This window comes from Astatotilapia calliptera, chromosome 23 (genome assembly GCF_900246225.1).
Source record: "Astatotilapia calliptera chromosome 23, fAstCal1.2, whole genome shotgun sequence".
Classification (NCBI taxonomy): domain Eukaryota; kingdom Metazoa; phylum Chordata; class Actinopteri; order Cichliformes; family Cichlidae; genus Astatotilapia; species Astatotilapia calliptera.
The window spans coordinates 3,126,545-3,148,759 of record NC_039323.1 but is presented as its reverse complement, the minus strand read 5'-3'; the positions used below and the strand labels follow the sequence as shown (position 1 = coordinate 3,148,759).

The following is a 22,215-nucleotide window of genomic DNA, read 5'->3' as shown; positions in this document are numbered from 1 at the left end:
ACTTGCTGCTTTTCTTTTTATTTAATTGAAGGATGATGTAATTTTCTCTCAGATGACTGTTTAGTCAGAAATATTGACAATAAGTGGAGTAACAAATTCTGAGTGTCTGATACCCAGGGAGTAGGCTGGTGCCCGGGCCTTGTGGACTGTAACTTTCTCTGGATTATATGTTCCTGGACCTGGTTTCTTGGTGCCATCTCTGGGTAAACTGTGACGTCCCGACATGGAAAACGCTGGCCGTCGGAGCAGATAAACATTTGGGTCTGTACTATTGTATCTGCAAGGCGCAGGAGTCTTGGCTAAATCCTCAGATGGTCCCCCTATGCTGAGACCACCTGATATTGTGTAGCTTGCACTGGATGCCTTGTTTGGGACTTGAGCGCCCATAAGTGGCGGTAGAGAGTACTTGTTGGGAGCTGGGACCGAGTCAACACTGCGGTAGTGTGTGCGAGAGCCCATGGTGTAGGATGGAGGTCTGCGCTGCAGGTTGCATGGTGGGGCTCTCTCAGGGCTGTATGCACCGGGTCCTGGTGTGTGGAAAAGCTCCTCTAGTGAGCAGAAGACAATCACATGGGGTTCTCCAGAAGGGTCAAAAGTACATGTTTTCTTCACTAATCTATTGATCTGACTGATATACAATATGTCACAATTAATTTTAAAATAAACTCCAATAATGAAGGAAAGCATACTTACTCTGGGCTTTGACTTTACCCAGCATTGAGTATGCAGGTGTGCCATCCTTTCCAAATCGAGTGATTCTTGCATCAATGTGATACCGAGGCCCTGGACTGGAGTCAACACTATATACTGTTAAAAATTAATTGGATAATTACAAATGTATATTTTTAAAGAGTAAACTTCTTTTCATTCTTTTTGCTTAGTTTGATTTGATTTGATCCTGAAAATCTGTAGATGCAGTTTTAAAAAAATAACAAAAAGTGAAGAAAAACGTCTTGTCTCCACCTAGTGGTTGAATTTGACATCACACCAAACGGAAATTTTTGTGAGATCATTTTTACAGGAGAGGAAATCATTGTGAAAACAAAGACATAAACATTATAAATTACTGTACACAAATTCTGTGAAATGTGTGTATTGGTGACTGTAATGCTTTCAGCTAATTTGTGTCCTAAATCAGCAGTTTGACAAAAAAAAGGCGTTATTTAGTTAGTCATAGAATAAATAAAAAGAAAAAAATCTGCAAAAAAAAAAAGAAAAAGTAAAACTTTAGTTAGCTTTAAGTTAAACTTGAAAACTAGCCCTCAAAGTACCCACTTCTGATAAACCATAAAGCAAGAGCAGTGCTCACTATTATCAGTCATCCTTCCATGGAAAGTGTAGGCAGGGCTAGTTGACTTTGTGAAGTCATGGCCAATAAATCCAATAGTGGGAGGAAGCCCATAGCGACCAGGTCCAGGCCCTTGAAACAGCAGAAGATGTCACAAAGTTGCCATAACCTCAAAATACAAGTGTCTTAAATTACATCCAGTTTACAAAAATCATACATGTGGACAATTCTAAAGTGACAGTGGCTCCTTTGATTGTGAACGCAGCTTTATGTAAGGTTCTCTGCAAATAAGGTCTGTATAATTTTGCCTAAGATAACTAGACAATACAAATTAATATTCATGTGAATTTTAGAGATTAGCCTTCCAGTTTTCAGCCTTGAATGAAACACTATTATGCACACTATGTCAAACAGCTAACAAGGTGGGAGCATTTTTTTCACAGAGTGGAGCAAGTCCTGACAGGTCTGCCCACTGCAAAACGACCCACTCTGCTTAACTGCAGTATATTAAGCTACTGATATTTATTTGTAAATATTAATTTACATTTAAAAAAAGAACCATGATCATTATTCACGATGACTTACCTTTTTCTCGTCCAGCAATTACTGGGTATTTTTTCTCCATCTTACTCTTTGCAGAATTGATAGTTACTTCAGGAGTCCAGCAATGGTAGTGGTTCTATAGAAGTATCAGATTGCTCTGGGCATTATATGCTCGTAAAACCATTTAAAAATAAATAAATAAAAATAGCTGAACTGGGGTCTTTGCACAGGTAATGTCCCTTTTCAGCTAAAAGTGAGGCAGGCTTCAGGAAATTCAGTCATCAGATTCAGAGGCGCAAGTGATTCCTTCATTCAGGCTGCTCTTGGTCTATTGTCTGTTTCTTTTTTGTTAGATATCTGTGCTTCCTCTTGATCCAGCATCACCAAAGCCCCAGGTGACTTTAGAAACCCAGAACCCTGCCTGATCTAGGATCAATCACCAATTTCCTCCAAAGCAATCAGGAAACCTGAGACCTATAATGCTTGTCAAAGTGTCAACAACAGAGGAGGATCTACCCTGGATAGGGTTTACTCTGTCTGCCCGTTTGCCCCTTTGTCCAAATGCTTCATCAGTGGATGCTTGGACAGGTCATTAGCCCTTCCTCCATGGGGGTAGGTGTATAGGTGCACTCAGCTGGCACTTAGAAACAATGTCATCACTCCGATTCACTCTCATGTAACGCTAGCTCGCTCCCCCTGCAAACCATGAAACCAAGATCCCCCTCTCCGTCCTTTCTCTTTTGACTCTTTCTGCTCATCACAGCGTGGAGACGCAATATCACTCTTCAGCCATGCGTACAGTTGCCACGGAGACTGCTGAGGGTAGCTTGCTGCAGCCTGGTCCCCTGCACCGCTGCCTCGTTGTCACAACAAGAACAAAGTTTTCCATTCAGAATGAGCAGCTACATCAGCTGTCACTGCTCAGAGTTTGATAACTTCAAATTTGGCCTCACGCTGCTGACGGTACCAGATCTCTATACAGTGCAGCCACATGGCTTTATATTATTTCTGTAAGTACGAACGCAGAGAGAAGATTTCCTTTAAAATGAATGAACAAGCACAGCAACGCTTTGATGCAGAGTACACGCTATAAAACCCCAAACCAGAGTCAAATGTAGTGCAGCACACATGAACCTGTATTTTGGCATCTCCTGTTGAACTGATGGAATACACAGTGAATTAACAACCCCCTGATTTATCAACCTTAACCTCGAGCCAAGCACACTTTCCAGACACAGTTATGTGTTGATTTGATTCGGTTTAAAGGCCTGATCTGCCAGTTTCCAGAGACAACTGTAACCGAGAGGGTCGACAAGTGACGTGCAGTAAGCAAACATTAAACTTTCACAGGCTTTAACTCTCTCCTGGGGGTGCCCTCCTTTGGCAACCTAAATAACACCAACACATTAAGGCTCAAACATGTGCAAGTATGCTGCTATCCTGTATATATCTTATTTACTATTGTTTGAATACTTGCGATTGTTTTATTGTACTTTTTATATTTTACATTTATATTTATTATTGAATCTTGCACCAAGGGAGTGGCACTCCAATTTTGCTGTACTCTGTACAATGACAATAAAGGCTATTCTATTCTATTCTATTCTATTCTATGCAGTTAGGTACAAATTCACACACACTAACATGCTTTCTGTCTCTAATGCAGCTACATACAAGGAATAAGAGAGTGAAAGCAGAAGGCCCTTTGAAACAGCTGAGTATAATACAGTTGACTGCTGACTTCACCGTCCATTTAAGGGAAATGGAGCAACACATCTCTCATAAAGAACTGCACTGCAGCTCTGCTAGTTGAAAAAAGAGACACGTACTGTGCTGCAGATGCAGATATCTCAGTGAGTCAGTTGGAGAAACACAGGTAGTGAAGTAACAAAACCAAAGGCCTAAACTGCATACAAATTTTATTCTCATTTGTTTTAAAAATCACAATATTTGATATCGATCTGGGTTACATTTGATCAAATTTGGTACTTTTACAGAAATCAAAACTTCATTCTTTATTATTCTTTAATATTTTTAACTTGACTGCTTCAAAGATCAAAATTGAACAAAAAAATAAAATAGCTTATGAGCTGTACAATCAAATCTCAATGGTGAGAGGAGATGCTGGTATCTTGGCAGAATAGTTTCAGAAACACTACAGCTGGGTCGAACTGTAAAAGTCAGAGTCGGCCAGAGGCCTTTGTTGCATGCCAGTCCCCTTCTGCCTCCTTGTGTTTCTTGTCAATCTCTACTCTGCTGTCTAATAAGACAAAAATGCCCCCCAAAAATCTTTAAAATGAAAAACATTTCAGCTTATGTTTCCGTAAAGCATATGGTTAGCATATGTCTGTTTTCCAGCAGGATACCAGAAGAGGAATTTCATCAAACATTGCAATAACTGGGTTAAAGCTTGCTATGAAAGAAAAAGAAAAATGCCTTGGATAGTATAGCATACATCTTAAAAATCCACAAGGGGCAGGTAGATTGTACTGAGGGGGCGACTTAGAAAATAAAAATGATATGATCTCTATCTAAAAATAAATACCACAGATAGAAAATATAACAAAATACGTTGCATAACATCAGGTGTAATTACAAACATAAATACTTGATTATTTCTTCTAGTGATTATTATGGCAGTACAGTGATTAACAAATATGATATTGTGCCTATTGATTACTAGGAGTCTAGAGGAGGAAAAATACAAGTCTGGAGGATACTAGCTTAATAAAAAACGTACACAGTCACATCCAAGCGCACACACAGGCTTATAAATGCATCCACTCTGATTCACACAAGGTCAAACACTCATTCTCCAGACCCCCCCATGTCTTCCTTTCAGCAAGTCTCTCTTCTCTTTCCATTCACTAGCATATTCACAAATAATGTACAATTCGGAGGTGGGTATGGCTTCACTCTGGGAGTGTTTCTGTAGATGACAAGAAAACAGAACATATGTTCTTTAAAGGATCATCTTTAACTCTTTATCCCTTGAAAGCCTCCTAGGAGTAACTCTTGAAGCCTTTAAAACAAAGTGACTGGGTTTTTATCAAAAGTAAGTGAGGACAGTCTCTCCCTGTGCAGCTACCCTTGGAAAAACTGGAAAGCTAATGGTCATCAAACCACTTTATTGATATATACCGAGGTGTCATTTGGGAACAGGGGAGATTAAATGTCCTCTTTATAGGGGAAAGTCTTGCTGAAGTCTGTGGAGACATAATATTGGGAGATGTACAACTGCTTTTTTATTCCTTTAATATTATTACCAAAGATGAATATCCACAACAGACTCTTCCAGATACCTAGAAAACATCAGAGAGGTCTACTAATCCAAAGTCTGTTAAACAAATACATCAAAGATGTAGCTCATACCATCGCTCAGGGGTGTTTTTTGTGTCCAGTGTGGGTAGCTGGGAATCTACTGGCAGGAGCACGTTATGCTCCACACCCCTGCCGCCTTCAGGAAGATCAAAATGGTCCCCTCCCTCTGCATCAGCAAGGAAAGGATCAGAGTCTGGGTCGTATTCATAGGAGTAGTAGGACACCTCTGCCATAGAGCCCTGCTCCTCTTCGCCTGGAGAGAACAGGGTTAGTGAGAAACACAGAGACAAGATAGGCGAGATAAAAATGAAAGTTCTGGCTGTCATGGATACTCTAAAAATCTGTCCTGATGTGAATATATATATAGTTGGTGTTGTACTACTACACTAAACTACAGGGGGTGGTAATGTGCCACGAAAAACATATCAATGTTTCAACACAGGGATGAGGAAGACTTTTAAGAAGTAAATAGTGATGTAAACTGTGAGAAAGAAAAATGTTTTTAGACCTGCAGGATGCAGATCGTAATCCTGGCTAGCAACACTAAATCTAAACCTAACCCTGCTGGCTTGCGAGACAGCTCCACAGGACACCTCTAATATACTGCACATCTGGACCTCTTGAGGAGCAATACCACATCACACACAGCAGGGGTCGCACCTTGCTTAAAATGTTGTCTCCTCGTATAAGCGTGCTAGGCTTGAATCGGTCTTTTCAAGGTATAGCTTTATGAAAGTTCGCTTTATTCTGAGTAGCCTGCAATCAGAGTTTCCTTCTTTGAGGCCTGCAGCACATATGGTGAGAGTTAAACAAATTTAAGACAAATATGATGTGGGAATTTTGTAAAGTCTGTAACCAAAAAGAAATGTATGTGTGATGACCAAAAATCAGCTGAAGGAATGCCTGTATAGGTATTCTACTGTATGTTGTCCTCTGGCAGAAGGTCACCGACATGACAAGTCTGCACAAGGAAGCTAATTCCAGAGCTCCAGCGTCCTCCGCTGTTACACTGGAAACTGTCAGGTTCATGGCAAGACTCACATTCACCCATTACACTCTCGGTGCACTTATCTGGCATGTAGTGAACATTCTAATGGTTTACAATGACAGTGTTTTTACAGTACTTATTCAATCTAATCACCCCAGGGTTATCTTATTCTAGATGAGTGTGCACGTGTGTCTCTGTGTGTGGGCAAATATCTGCCTGTATGGACATGCAGGAAGTGTATGCGTTATGTGTGCACGTATAGATATGTGTGTGTGTTTGTGTAAGTGCGAAACAACATTCCAGTGGTGAGTGTGAAGCATTGGCTTTTGTACTAAGGAGACCTTTGAGTGAGAGAAGCTTAGTGAACTGCAGCTACCGAGGGTAGCGGGCTCAGCAACAAGTCAGTGCAGGCTGTGCCACACGGGGTGCGCGCACGCACACGCACACACACACACGCACCTGTAGGCAACTCAGACTTTCATGCAGGCCGAGTTTAAAATCATGTACATATAACAGCATGCGGTGTGCGCACACAGTATGCAAGTACACGCTCCTGCAGCTTGTGAATGACTGGTTTTTTTTAATGCTTGCACTGCCAAATGTAACACAGCTACATCCTCCTTGCACGCACAGCCAAACATCCTATCAGGAATTTTCTGGCTGCCTCCCTGAAAATGGCAGCTGATCTAAGCTCATGACAGAGCAACAATCAAGCCGGCTGTTTGAAAACGATCCACCTATTTATCACACAGACTGTAAAAACATGACGTGGTGGCAGGGGAATGTGCTGCCGTACGCCCCACCTGCATATCTACTTTCCTATACTCTCCCACTGACCCTGTTCCTTTTCTCTTTTCTGATCCCATCTCCTGGTTGTCCCCTTCACTCTTTTTTCTCCTTTTTAGCTTTACTGCCCTTACACACTGTCTCAACCTTTTCATCCTGGTCTTAAATCCTTTCTTCTTCCCTGCCCTTGCAAACTCCAATGTGCCACAAACACGGGGTTGCTCACTGCCCACTGCATTTACATTTAGTTAACATAGAAATAGAGTTTCACCTATAATGGCAGCAAAAGTGGATTAGTCAGTAGATTTGCTTTCGGCTCTTTAAAACATGTAAATAATGAAGGAAAACAAGAAAAAAAAGCAAAGCTTTGTCTCTAAGACAAACTACGAGTTTGAGAAAAAATGCATAGAAAGTGCAGAGAGGAGATGAAAGAATGCAAAGCTGTGTAAGTGGGGAAAAGGTGTGATATGGGAGGCTACCTGTGTGTACAGGCACTGAGGGTTGCTCAGTTTCCTGACTCACTATTGGTTGCCTGTCCTCCGTGGTCTTCACTGGAAGTATAAACAGACACATGTTAGATTATTCACATTTATGTGGCTGCCACAGCACCTAAAAAACAAGTAATGAATTCAACAGAGTTTCATTGTTGCATAATCTAAATACTGGCCAGAAGCATTATCCACCCCACTGAGCAACACTTCTTGGCAAGACAATGATGCACACTCAGTCTGAACAGAGGCTCGCACTAAATTCTATCTATCCAAAAATAGCAGGGGCCAAAGCATGGCCAGGAGGCCATGTGTGGAAGCAAATCATATCTTTTTCCTTTTCAAAACTGGGAAACGGTGGCATGAATCTCCCTCGCACAACTGTACACAAACAAACAAGGTCAGAGGGCCCTAAACAAAAAAATACAATCCTTTTGATAATCTCTAGCATGAACGACTTGGCACAAACTGAGGTCTTTTCCCACCACAGTTTTGTCTATGCCTTTTCCCAATCTGCTCCACAACATGAAGGCTCCTTTGTTGTTGGGCTGTGCGTCGGAAAGGAATGTGACAAGGATTTCAAAGGCTGGACAAAAGCACTCTGTCATTTGGAGGGAGCCCTGTAATACAGCAGCGAGTGAGAGAGGATGGTGGGGGTGGGGGGTTGGGGTGCGATGGGTAGTTTCCCCCCCCCAAAAAAAAACAACCCAAACTCATTCAGTAATCAGCTCAACACCTGAACAGCTGTTTCCCAAACTCAGATCACTGCATACACAGAGGCATGTGTACATGAACAGACGCAAATAAAAATAAAGGAAAAAATGAGGATTACACATTCATATGAGCCCATTGACCTACAATGAGAGTTGGGAAAAACACATACAGTTAAGGAAAAATACACTGGGGCACGCTGTTAATGCCCGAGAGCCACAGACCACTAACTGTATAGAGAAATGAAATGACACATGCTTTATATTAACTGAAATTTGTCTATTTCTGTGACATTTCTCTTCCAGAACAGAGAGAAATGTGGACATGTACACAATAATTTAACAGTAGTTTTGGATCATTCATTCAGCCATCCTTTGTGATGCGAGTCAGGTATAAATCTGGTCTGTGACATTTTCTGTTGATACTGAACTTGGCAGAGGATGTTTTCACAACTTTTTAACATGTGGACTTGCAAAAACTTGAAATACATTTTTGATGAACAGACATGACGGATCTATTCTTACCACTGCCTAAACTGTGATTGCTCAAATGTTTGTTCAGCCATTGGGTGGAAACAAATGTCAACAGGAACCAGACCTATTTTAATCACTACAAATCCAGGATTTGGGAGAGTCTTTGGTCTGCAGCTTGGCTATGGTATTGTGCAAACATCACTATTAGAGGCATTTAAAAAAAAAAAACTAAAAAAAAAAACTAAGGTTAAACAAAGAGGTCCAGAATCTGTGAACAGATGAGATGATGCGTGATGACAGAGCTCTTACCGTCTGGACACTGGGACAACGGAACCTGCTTGATTCTTGTGCCATTTCTGCAGGCAAAGACCTCCATCTGACACTGGTTCTGGTAGAGCTGCCCATCTGACCCACAAACAGGATCCCCATCGTAACCGCAATCCCTGTAGCACGTGCAGCGCTCAAACCGCTCCTCCTCCAGACAGCCAAACACATTGTTGCACTGGTTCGCCTGCACAAAACCTGCAGAAACAGAATTTTTCATTAGATTCATGAAAGTGAGGCCTTTCCACACTTTTAGGAGCGCTGCACATGTTTCTCACCTATCCACTGATTGGTTGAACTTTCCACCTCATTGCACGTAGGTCCATCACACAGCTCCCGTGCAAGTGGACTGCTCTCACTAACATTGTAGAACCGGGTAGCCTCGAAAGCTGCACGACAAGCACAGACCCACACGAGCATGTTCACACATCCACACACATGAAACAATGAAGCTCACCATTAGTAGGTCATAAAAAAAATTGTTTAACTCCTTAAAGAGGAGCACTTAAGCTCTTAATGCCCAGAGTTTTTAAGACTTCTTCATCATCAGTGTGATTTTCTCCCCTATTAAAAAAGTCGTAATATATCAGACAATATATTTAAGCAATAAACTGCAAAAACAAAATGCAGAATGTAGCAAATATGATACATGCATATTAATATGTATTTATTTATTGTCAAAAGGTTCAATAAACACTCCAATTTCAAATAATATGAATTTTATGGCAATTATTTCACAGTTCAGGCTTTAAAGGGTTAAAATATTCATCAGAGGCACACCTGGTTCGTAGTAGTCATAGATCTTGACCGGAACAGGCGCCGTCTTGCCCACAATGTACTCCCTGACAGCTTGGAAGGCCACGCACGTCATACACTGGCTGGGAATCTACAAAAGGTCGAAACAGAGAAAGACTTATGAAAGCACCCTAGCCCACATACACATGAATACAGACACAAACATGGGTATTATTAAACCTGCTTAAAAAAACCAAATAAATAAATCAGAGGTTCTTTTTATCTTGTGTTTACAGTGATGCAACAGGTGTGCAAAATCAGACGCAGCAATCAAGAATTTTGATTGCACTCACCTCATCAAAGTAGAACAACACTTTTCTCCCATTCAGCTCATATCTCTTCAGACCGACTCTCTTGTCCATAAGCAGCTGTTGACCAGCACAGTACATAAAGAAATCAAGCTTCATACGCAAATATTAACCTCGATCTCTTGACATTCTCATTTAAAATAGTAAAAGTTTAATAACGTTGATTTTATAATGCTGGAAGGGGTTTGTGAATATCTCTTGCCTTTGTACCTATTGAGAAGAATTAAAGGTCCTTTTTATCAGATCCTGATAAAAACGTGTTTAGATTTTCTAAAATTGCAGTCGAGTAAGATTATAAAATGTCAATTTAAAAACGCATAATGCATGGCATCCAGCTAAGTCAGCTACATGTACGGCTCCAGTATTTATATATGAACATGCAGAGAAGTCATTAACAATGGACATTAGCAGTAATCAGCACCACAGCAGTCTGGACAGCTCCACCTCATGCCAACCAAGGTTTACCGTACACAGACCAGTAAATATAATATGTCAAACATGAAAGAAAACCCACAGTTCTTATGTTAACCCCGTGACCACTACACTACAGTGCATCTAGGATATTATTATTTAACTAAAATGCTCCCTTTTCTGCTTGTACAGATTATGACTGTAGTGAATATAAAGAATTTCTATTATTGTGTGGCATGTGTGAGCAACAACAGAAATGCAAACCATACCCACTCTATCATGAAGTCATGTCCACAGTGGAAAATGAAAAAGACTCAGAAAGGCTTTTTCTAAGTAGTTAAATTATGCACAAATAATCATGTTTACATGAACATCTTACTATAATGATCATAGGGTTTGTATGTATATATTCCTGTATGTACCCTGGGGCAATATGAATGAAACTTTGCATTAACATCACCACACAAGGAGCAATTTTCATGTCTATATGTTTTTTAAAAACATTTAACATCAGTATTCTTGGGATTTTTGTATTCATCATCCCCTTGCGAATGCAACGTTACTGTTGCCACGTGTCACGTTCGCCTGTATGTAACTTAATAGTCACAAAAATTTGTCTCTGCAATAGAATTGTATTCGACTCACCACTAAATATGGAAGGAAGAATTTGAAATAGGCAGGCCTGGCTTTTGTTACGGTCTAATAATTAGGACGGTATGAATGACCGACGAGGATGCTGTTTACTAAGAATCAGAGTGTGTGCATAGAGAGCCAGCAGTTAATTCCCCCCACCAGGGGATTTTCATTCTGTCAGAGGTGGCAGCCTTTGGACAGCAGGGGTTTATGAGGTGCTCAGCCTGAGCTGGCGCCACCACGACACACACACTTACACACTGTTTACGAGAGCATTGTTTGTCTATATAATAACCAAAAATTGCTCATGAACTCCCATTGCTCAAATGTTATACCCCCAAAGTGCCCTGGGTTGTTAAAGAAAGCTCATTATATTGGGTGATAAGAGGCCATGGCTGTGGCAGCTCCCAGTCAGTCACTGGACTAATCATTCAGTACTGCAGCATCAATGAATGCAACTAGACATCACTGCAGAAGCCAAGCTTGCCACCATAAACTGAGGAATGCAAGTGGCAGTCGGGCAGGCAGCAGTAAAACTCCAGGGGTGTAAACTGAGCTTGTTAGCCACTACAACTCGGGTCAGTCATGACTGATATACTCACAGTACTATGTGTGTATGAGTATGCGTGTTTTACATCTCTCCAGGTAGCCAGAGAGGTGGCTCTTTTGGAGGTGGAAGCCTGCAGACTTTAGCCCTATAACTTTCTAGTAATGAGGGACAAGTTTCAGATTGGTGGCTGGAGGGCTGACCTTGATACAGCCCTTAAATTTACCTTACTCTCCATTACTCATTTCATCCATCCAGCATAATGCTGTCTGTCAACTCTACACTTTACAAGTTTTCTATGTACCCCACATGGCCTAGTGAAGTGTATGTCTACGGTCTCGTAAGCCCAGAGAGGCCTGACGACTTTTAACCTCCAAGTTAAAAATGATCCCCATCAGCAAGACACATACACACACATGCAGACTAGGGCTGCCACGATTTGTCGACTAGTCACGATTACGTCGACTATCAAAATCGTCGACGACTGATTTAATAGTCGACGCGTCGTTTGAAACTTTGTACGATCACAAAAGACGCAGGAATAAGTGGCAGGATTTAAGAGTGTAATAATGGACTGAAACAGAAGATGGCAGCATTGCATGTACAAGGATGTCAGCTACCGTTAAACCCCGAAGAAGAAGAAGAAGAAGAAGCAGCTGTGTCCCAGAATTCATAGCGCGGCCCAGCGCAGTTTCCAACAATGGCGGCAGCTAGTTAGTTTTAATGTTACTCTTATTATTCTTTCTGGGTCACAAAATAAACGTTTAACGTATTTTCAGGCGAGAATGTAGCTGTGTAAACCTCAAATATCTGCTCAGTTTATCAGGACACCACATATTTTCAAAAGCGCTCCGACGTTTTCGGAGACATCTGTTACCCACTAGCTCGTTAGCGAGCCGGGGGCTAGGCTCACTAGCGCCGTGAGAACACCGGACTCCCCGCAAATCGTTTTCAAACCCACCGCCGTCTTTCGCTACTCAGGTTAAATATATATGAGTCACTTAGATAACTTAAAATGTTATTGTTTGGCTTTTTTTTTTAGTATTTTATTTGTTCCTGAGTAAATCGGTTTGGATGAGATTAAAGTTATAGTTTTTACACAGCTGAATAAACGTCAAGCAGACAGCTGATTATCAGAAGTGTGAGATGCTCCAGAATATACTCCAGTGTCCTGTTATATTTTAGATAGCAAGGAGTTTATTAATCTTCACCGAAACAATCTGCAAATTTCATTAAAATTCAATAAACTATCATCTTGTCTTTATTTTTAGTTAGCACAGACCTTAAACACTTAAAGCTGTAAGCTAATGATAGTTATATAAAAGCAGATGCTGCTGGTGCAATAAGCTGTAGTTTTACGTCTAATGGATGATGATCTGATTAGTCGACTAATCGCAAAAATAATCGGTGACTAGTCGACTATCAAAATAATCGTTTGTGGCAGCCCTAATGCAGACACATGAATATAACATTTCAGCAGCACATATTGCATAACATGCAGTAGTTAAATGACCTGCCTCTATCTGAAGGATGTTTTCCGGCGCTGTGCTGTCAAACAACACGGGACAGAATGCTTCACTGTGCTATTTACGCTAAAACCCAACAATATCTCAAATGTGTGTGTTTGTTTATGTGAGTGAATTAAATGTTGCATCCTGTTTGGTTGTGAAGGTTGTGAAGCGTGTGAGCGTGGTGTTTGCAAAGGGGTTTGATCAATTCCATGACATACTCATTATTGTTAAATGGCCTCAAGATGAATCTGTCTCTTTCTACCTTCTTTTCAGTTTAGTCAACTACCTGATTACCTGCCTGTCCAGCAATATGTCAGTCACTATGGCTAAATGCTAAATGCCTCTTTTAAAGTGTGGTCATGTGCGATTACATACCCGCTCTAGACTTTCGACATCTGCTCGGAAACCAGAAATCATAGGTACTTCTATGACAGCCATGTTAGACGAGCCTGAATGAAGCCACCTAGACAAAGGATTGGCGATGAATACATGTTTTTCCCCAGCTCTGTGTGTAAGTGTGTGGTAATCATTTACCTTGCACAAACTTCTAATGAGATGTGATAATCCAATTTGTCCTGGTGGGCTGCTGGGTCATCATCGTCAATGGGTGCCCGTCGCTTCCAGTTAAGCTCAGAGCGGTTGTCAGCGCGGCTCCGGGATCGTGAAGTAGAATGACGGGCAGAGGAGGAGGAGGAGGAGGAGGAGGAGAGGGGCTGCAGGTTTCGTTCCTGAAAAGGCTCTTTCAGATCCACCTTGAGATGAAAAGCTGGCTTGGAAACTGGGTCAGGTACATTATAAGACACGTCGATCTACAGACACACAGAGAGAAGGAGATACTTGTGAAAATCAGGCACGCTAGCAATGTGGCTTCAGGGTCTGTACCACTGAGCTACAGTTATAGTAGAAAGAAAGCACAACCTCTGTCAATCCTAAGGTTTTACTTATCAGGACATAATAAAAGCACATACAAACTCAGATGACCAACAACACAGGTGATTCTTTTTTTTTTAATAAAAGCAAAGCCAAGACCAAGAAGTCGAGTGTGAACACCCCTTCCTCACATGTGACGCTAGAATACTTTAGTATACAAAAAAGTTCATGGTTGATTCAGTGATTGCAAAACAAGCCAAAGTCATCACCTCGCCACCACCGTGCGTAACACTTGGTATGTGTAGCACTCTCGTGTGATGTGACGAGCCAATGATCACTCTGGATGTTGGTCCGCTGTAAAACTTTAATGCGTACTCCAGCACACGACAAAACACAATGGTAGTACCGGAAGAACAAAACTCCCCCCACCATACTATTCCGGTTGGACTAGCCCCCCACAGTCAGGCAGGTCTGCATAAACAAATATTGTTTGGCGATCATTTAACCAATGATCTACAGTATGAGTTTATCCTGTACGTGGGTTTCTTCACACATGGTGCTGTACATGAGGGTCAAACATCTCCATTTTGGTATCATTTCATCCGAAGGACATTGTTCCAGACGTTGGGTGAATTTTGCAAACATACATGTAAGCTGTACTGCCATGCTTTTTTAGAGAGAAAAGACTTTCTCCTGGCAACCCTTCCAAATAGGCCACACTTGTTTATCGTATTTTTTGGACTATAAGGTGCACTTAAAATCCTTTAATTTTTCAAAAAATCGACAGTGTGCCTTATAATCCAGTGCCCCTTATGTATGACTTCTGGTTCTGCTTACTGACCTCGAACCAACTTTATGTTGTACATGGTGCTCAAAAAAACCTGTCAAAAATGTTTTAGCATGACTTTGGTAAGCTACGAAGCTGCACCGGTTGATGGATTGTCGGAGCATTAGGGCTACCGTAGTCAGGAGCCTCGCGGAGTAATCTGGGTTCAGGTCCCAAAGTCGCACGAACACTGCGGCATCACTGAGAGTTAAAAACTGTCTAAATTCTTTCATCTTTAATAAAATGATCAGCGTTGCTGCTTTACCAGGTGTAACAATTAAGTTTAACATCCAGGCATCCATGAAAACAGAATTTATTCAATTTAATGGAGTTAGAGTTAGCATAAGTTAGCTCGCTAGTTTCCACCTAAACACGATATAGCATGTTCTGACTGAGAGATTTCCGAAAAAATTAAAAGGTACAGCTCTGCTATCACTTCCAACATAAATCAAGACAGAAAACTAAACAGCACTTTTGTAGGGTTACTGAAGTTGGGCTAGCTGGTATATAATGATGTGCTACGTGATCGCTAGCGACACAGCTATGTTAGCATAACACAAACACAGTGAAGCTGGAGGATGAACGCTAACTTTTTACCACTCGATAAAAGTTAACGTGAGGGTTCCCGATGGTTAGGGACAAATGCAATCGCATGGCAGGATGCTGTAAACAGACCAAACTTCAGTCAGGAAAACAACTGAGATAATCCATCAACAGTACGAGGTTAGTCATTAATATACTGCAGTAACATGAGAATAGAGCAGCTGGCAAAGAATTCAACATTAATGAATCAATGGTACAGAAGTGGAGGAAGCAAGAAGAATGAGTTGAGTAAAGTTTGACTTATCTGACTGTTTTGTTTCGCTTAATGCGCCTTATAATCCAGTGTGCCTTATGGTCCGAAAAATACGGTAGTCCTTTTCTAACTGTACTGCCACGAACTTTAACATTTACATGCTAGCAGAGGTCTATTGAGTCTGAGATGTACCTCTCAACTTTTGGACTGTTTCCCTGAGAAATGAATAGTCAGATCTTGGAGCAAATTTGCTGGGATGTTCACTCCTGGGAAGATTGTTTAAATTTTTTTCTACTTGTGAATTATATGTCTCACTGGAGAATGATGGACTTAAGATTGTTTGGAAATGGTTTTCTAACCCTTTCCAGATTGATGGGGAGCTACAATTACTTCTCCAAGATCACTGTTGATGACTTTTCTTCCTGGCATTGTGTGAACACACCTGAATGCTCCAGACCTCCAAACTGCCAAAACCTCTGCTTCTACAAACATGGTCACACTTGCTGATGATCAAGTAATCAACTGCATCTGATTAGCAGCACCTTCTTAATTCCCGTGGAAGGAGTAAAGGTGTACTTCATTTTTCACATACTGCTTCTTCATTTTGGCTTTTGATTAAATAATGACGGATGTAATACATCATGTTTTGTTGTTCATCTGAGGTTGTGTTTACGCAATTTTAAGACCTTCCAAGGAACAGAATGTCGTTATGTCCTGTTGCGTAAGCTCTTAGAAGTGAAAGTGAGTGTACTTTATTTTTACCATGACTGCATTTTTCCATCATTTTGCAACTATTTTCCAAATTATGGTAAAAGCTCACATATTTCATGAAGCCTGCTGACTTTAGTATTTCCCCAACGTTCCCCTGTATCATTATGTTGCTTAATGGACAACCATTAAAGCTGTTATCGACATTCACGCTCCCCTCAAGTTGAATCTAACAACCACTTTTTCCATACCACAGGTTTAATGATAAATGCAAATAGTAATATTATTATTCCTCGAGGTGCCTTATGCTAACTGAAAAACATTGATGCCTAAGAACAGTTCTGTCTTATAAAGCCAGTAGTATGACTGTGACCTGTTGGTCTTGTAGACTTCAAATGCTCCTTTGTGATCCGGATATTAAATCTTGATTAGTAGTCCTTGTCGTATTTCAAGTTTATTCTAAAAAAGTGAAATCTGATTATTTCCTCTTCATTAACTTTGATCTTACAGAGGTGAAGCCTTTTGTTTTCAACCAAATTATTTCATTTTTTGGATGGAAGCTTTACTTTAAAAAAAAAAATACCAACACGGTCAGTAAAATAAAAATAAAGTAACAAAATGTTTAAAAATTTGACGCCTTCTTTTATAACCTCTAACATCAAAAAGTGAAAGCAGAAAAGGTCTTTAAAGTATAAACTGCAAATCATATTCTGTGGACAACAGAAATGCATTCAGCAGCCTGTGTTTTAGCCTGGGGACAATTCACTGCTTTGATGCTCGTTTTCATTTCACAGAAGATTATTCTCAACAGAACTGTCCACATTTCTGATAAATCATTCAGTGTTACCCGAGACCCTAGCAGAGCTGCTAAATGATATTCCTGAGGCAACTGCATATACTCATTGCATGCCTACAAACACATACACAGGCAGGACCGCTCAAGTATTTCATTAGAGCCCAGGTGCTGCTGGCCCCAGGGGCTGACAGAGAGGTGTGTTGACTCACGGAGAGGTGTGGATATGGGGAAAGCAGAGAGGGAGAGAGGTGTGAAGAAAAAAAACATGTTTGTGTGTGGGAACCGTGCAGAGGGGAGAGAGCTGGAAGCCGACCACCACATCCTCTAGTGCCTCGTTCAAATCAAGTCAGATTTCAAATACAGGATTCGGAAAATGGGACTGTAAACATCTTTGATCGCACATGCTTTTTCATTTACAACTTGTTTAGTTTTAAAGCAGACACATGTTTGAGTATGAGTGATAAGAAGAGAGGCACGGTCATCGTCTACAAAGAAAAATAACTCTTTCTGTTTATAAAAGGGGCTTTTGTTTGTCTGTGACAAGACAGGGAGAGACAACAGGGATCAACACACCCCAAAACAACTGGCCAAATTATGCCAGATCATTTCAAATTTCATGTTGGAATTTGAGGCGTTATGGAGCCTCTCCCCTACTGGCAGAGTGTTGCTGTGAGTCACTGAAATAAGCATTGCATTAAAGTTCAATTTTGGGCAATTTTCAAGAATGCAAATGTGTGTTTGTGTGAGCCTGTGTCTGTAGTAGCACAGTACCTGCATGAGACAGCAGCCTTCTCCTTTAGCGCTGACGAAAAGGCCTGTGGGGATACTGGGGATCTGAAAAAATGGGAGAGAGAGGAGAAACAAAGAGAGTCAGGGGGGCAGAGAGAGGTGAATGAGTCATTTATCAAGTGAATGAATGCTGTAGGCTGCTACACTGCCACTTGTGGTTCCCTGGCTACTAACCAGCAGGCCTTAATTGCCCCAATTAAGATGACACTACTAATCACAGTGGAGGAATATGCCTGGCAGAGAGAACCTACTGAACTCTCACCTGAACCACTCCAGCTGGCTGATGGAGCGCTTTCTCTCTCTCTCTCTCTCTCTCTCTCTCTCTCACACACACACACGCACACACACACACGCGCACACACACACACACACACGCACACACACACACACGCACACACACACACGCACGCGCACACACACACACACACACACACACACACACACACACACACACACACACACACACACACACACACACACACACACAGAGTAGTGCTGACCTGACACCACAGTGCTCTGGCCAAGGTAGTTCATGCCCAAGCTGTCAGGTTTGTATAAATCCAGTTATTAAATCAACAGACCAACAAGGTGCTTTTGGGAAATCCGGCCCAGTTAAGCCTGGTATGGTTTGGCAGTATCAAAAGGTCCTGGCTACTGCACAGTTGAACACGGAAACGGGGATTAATGTTTAATACCGGTGTGTGGCTCTGGTACATAACTGCTCATCAATCACAGCTCCTAAACTGCATTAAAGTGCACTGGGTTCTCTTAAGGAGGATTTACCACCTCAAGTACTGGTAATGATTAAGGGATTTCATTTTTGATAAAGCGCTGTCAAATTAGGTCATCTTCACACACCGCACTGCAGTTCCAGACTTTTCAAGACATTAGATATTGCAGAGTTCGTCCTTTGTTGCTCCCACATGAGGATAGCTTGTTTATTGTCAGAAGGATTCACAGCGTGTGTGTGTGACCACGCTAGCCTAAACTAGATGTGTGTATATCCTGCTGTGTGGTACATGTGCGTAAGGACAACTTCTTCCTTTTCCTTCATGACCTGTGTGCAAAAACGCTGAACAGCCTTGACATTAAACTAGACCATGTATTCAGGTTACCTTGGCACTCTGGAGGAGCTTCTTGTTGTCCCTATTGAGTTCAAAGGTCTCCTGGAAGTCAAGGTTGGTGGAGGCCAGTGAGATAGTGAGGTTTACCCCTCCGACATAAGACAGGATGGCATACTCCGACAAAGCATGCAGAGCCACACATGTGTCCTGGCACAAGGGGTTTTCAAGAAGCATCAAGTTAACAATTTATACTTTAGTAGTAACTGTCCATAACACTGAAAGACAGTTTGCTGTCATTTATTACTTATAGTTAATTTAATCTACAACAAAATATAGAAAAGAAAAACAGAGGTACCTGTGTGGAGGAGAAGCCACCCAAGGCATTCCTTTGCTGGGAGAGCCATTTGACGACGGGTAGGGCAGATGCCACATCCCCCAGCAGCGTGTAGGTCAAAAGACCGTACGCGGTCATCTCCACTTCTGCTGATACCACTACAAATAAAAACTGATTTTGAAGGGCAGTATATTTTCTCAGTGTGTTTTTATTGACAGAGGCTAATTCAAAGCTAGTGTATAGTACTGTGCTGTCACCTCCTTTGCATTATATTACACAGGCAGGAGCTATTCTGCAGATGTACAATATACCTGACTGAGCGAGGCCATCACTGAAGCCCATGAAAGTGTCTTCATCTGTCATTGTGCTCCCAGTTAAACTCCAGTGGGTTAGTCCATCTATAAAGACAAACCAGGTGAAACAGACAGGCAGGGGTAACGACTCACCGCTCCTTCCATCAATCTCCTTTGATAAAAACTAAAAGAAAACATCCACACCAGAATGGGGACGGTGCCAGCCCAAAGACAAAGTGAAACAAGCAAAGTTCAACACATTAGCTCACTGTGGGCTCACTAACTATGCTAGATATTTCATGGATCGTTATCCTGATTATCCTTTTGCTACCCCACCCTATGCCTTTACTGTACCTGGGGAATAAAATTATTGCTATCAAGGAAGAGCCCCACTCCCCCTGACGCCTGCAACGTTGTTAAATCTGCCAAACTTGCAGAACGTTTCAGGCAAGAGGAAGACAAGGAAATGGCCAAAGGAAATCAACAATAAGATAAGAAAGACAAGGGGAAAGGGAGGGGTGGAGCGAACTGCTGCTGAATACTGCAGCAGCTGGTTTTAAAGTAGCTGCTCTCCTATAGTTTGGGCCTGACTGCTTGTTCAAATTGTGAGCAGGAAGCTGTAAATATAAACCAGTAATACTTTTGTTTTGCTACAAAGATTTGACCAAAGAAGATCTAAATCTCTACATTTTAACGTGCAATATTGTCGTGGTTACAAAAAATACTTGATTCAATTTTCCTGGTTAAGTTCTGATTTAAAATACTACTACTACTAACAGTATTGCTCATAGTGGTACCTTGGGTGATAGCCATGTGGTTGAGGCGGCGCAAGGCCAGCGGGGCATAAGGACTGCGTAGCAGCGCCAAGGCATATGCAGACAGAGCGGTAGTGTAAGGATCATCAGCAGTGTATGTGTTCCCTTCCAGAAAGTCCTTGGCTTTAGCCACTGCCACTTTCTCTTCCTGGACCAGACAAGAAAGACCACAGGGAAAACACAGATGAACGTGTGATCAAAAGTTTACAAAATGTGGCATAGAGACATTTTTCTAGAATCTGTAAAAATGTTCTACTCAGTGTCATATTGGCAGAAATATGTGTATGCCTTGATACAAACACATTTCATATCTAATAGCTGATGTCCGCTGTTCATGGGTGAAGCATTTGCATTTCACATTTAATGCGCTGTTAACATTGCGACAAAATCTCTATAGTTTACATTGCAAATAACAGAGTGGGTTATAGTGATTTGGTCTGTTTGTGCAATTCTATATCCCAGGATCATCAGATATAGCTTTTACTTATTGAAACTACTGCTACACTTTTAATCCCGTGTCCCCAATGCAAACACACACACACACAAAATCATCACCAACCTAATATTTTTTAGAGGCTGCTCTGTCCAAAAACACGACAGTAGTTATTGAATAAACACTCATTTTAGCCATTAAAAAGTTGAGAGTGACTTTCATCTCATGCAGACGTGACCTTCCCTCTCATCCATGCGATGATAGGCCTCCAGAGCCACTCACTGTAATTGCAGCAGTCATCTTTTAATTAAGTGAAATTGAAGGGGGGGGGAGGGGGGTGTACTGCTTTGAAGTGAAGGATACCTTTTTGGTTTTTATCAGTTGTAAAAGCACAGATTCTCAGAAGAAACCTTCTGGGAGAGATAGAAGAGGAAGGGGGGAAAGACAGATGGGTGGAGAGGAGCCAGGCGGAGGAAATGCTAAATAAAGAGTCAACTATCTGGACGATTGTTGAGCAAAGACAAAAACAATCTGAGGTTTGGAGGCTTTCATCTTTAAGGAATTTCCAGCACACGCTGAGGACGATCATAGAAGACTCTTTTCCTAACTTTTCCACTTCTTTTAGTGAACACTAATGTTTATTTATCGAGGGCGGCTACTAGTAGGAGAATAAAGAAAAAGCAAGGTGGGAAAAAAATAGAGCAAAGCGGAGGGACAAAGGGAAAAAACAGATGGCAGAAAGAGAGCAATGCAACAGAGGTGTCTTTCATGGGAATCAAATGTCTCTGCACATCAGCCTGAAACTTTTGAAGTAGTCCTAAACGTGATAAGATGGTACATTAGCAGCACTGGGGCATAACAAATTTGAGTAGGCGGACTGCCAACACATCCATCTTCACAACTATGAGGAATGCAGCGATATGTCCACACACGACCCAGGCTGCGAGGAAGGACTTTAGGAGTATAGAGCAGGTATGTTTTATTAAGTAAAGCACCTCACTTTGAGACTGGATGAAACCATGAATCAAATTTTACACCACTGCGTTGATTTTACGTGACGTATTAGTCAAAATGAGAAACTTTAGCATGTTTTAGTGGGTTTGTTTAGGCCTGCCTAATTCAACACTATTTCGTTTGCCCCTGAGGAGCAACTGTGAAGCGAGAGGAATAAATAGTCTGCAGTGTCATTCAGTGCTGCTGGCCTGCTTACCTCTGTGGTCATCCCTGTCTCCAACAGAGCTGCTACCACATAAGCTGTAAGTGAAATCTTCCCATGGATTCCTCCCTGTGGTCAAAACCAGACATGTTTTCACTTAATAACATCTCGGCTCTCATTTCTCTGCAGTATATATATAGTTAAACTT

General features: G+C 41.5%; 2 protein-coding genes across 4 annotated transcripts in view; both read right to left on the bottom strand.

Moving 5' to 3' along the window:
- Nucleotides 1-40: 40 nt before the first annotated feature.
- On the bottom strand, nucleotides 41-1,439 carry cimap1d (CIMAP1 family member D; the record flags this gene model as incomplete). Its single annotated transcript, XM_026158687.1, has 3 exons — nucleotides 41-548; nucleotides 694-807; nucleotides 1,310-1,439. Coding segments are annotated over 3 exons (732 nt in total), but the record flags the coding sequence as incomplete, so codon positions are not given.
- Nucleotides 1,440-3,737: 2,298 nt separating this feature from the next.
- Nucleotides 3,738-22,215, bottom strand: part of cpamd8 (C3 and PZP like alpha-2-macroglobulin domain containing 8) — a 47,409-nt gene continuing 28,931 nt past the window's right edge. For 2 of the 3 annotated variants that reach the window (XM_026158082.1, XM_026158083.1), the window contains 15 exons: nucleotides 22,062-22,136; nucleotides 20,401-20,566; nucleotides 19,622-19,708; nucleotides 19,332-19,468; nucleotides 19,028-19,183; nucleotides 17,895-17,957; nucleotides 13,662-13,936; nucleotides 13,503-13,590; nucleotides 10,011-10,085; nucleotides 9,703-9,808; nucleotides 9,201-9,311; nucleotides 8,908-9,120; nucleotides 7,406-7,477; nucleotides 5,204-5,405; nucleotides 3,738-4,760 (listed from right to left, as the gene is read on the bottom strand). In XM_026158082.1, coding sequence (XP_026013867.1) covers nucleotide 4,760; nucleotides 5,204-5,405; nucleotides 7,406-7,477; nucleotides 8,908-9,120; nucleotides 9,201-9,311; nucleotides 9,703-9,808; nucleotides 10,011-10,085; nucleotides 13,503-13,590; nucleotides 13,662-13,936; nucleotides 17,895-17,957; nucleotides 19,028-19,183; nucleotides 19,332-19,468; nucleotides 19,622-19,708; nucleotides 20,401-20,566; nucleotides 22,062-22,136 — 1,827 coding nt within the window. In that variant the 3' untranslated portion in view covers nucleotides 3,738-4,759. Of the gene's footprint in view, nucleotides 4,761-5,203; nucleotides 5,406-7,405; nucleotides 7,478-8,907; nucleotides 9,121-9,200; nucleotides 9,353-9,702; nucleotides 9,809-10,010; nucleotides 10,086-13,502; nucleotides 13,591-13,661; nucleotides 13,937-17,894; nucleotides 17,958-19,027; nucleotides 19,184-19,331; nucleotides 19,469-19,621; nucleotides 19,709-20,400; nucleotides 20,567-22,061; nucleotides 22,137-22,215 lie in introns of those variants that run through there. The other variant, XM_026158084.1, reaches the window with a different exon arrangement.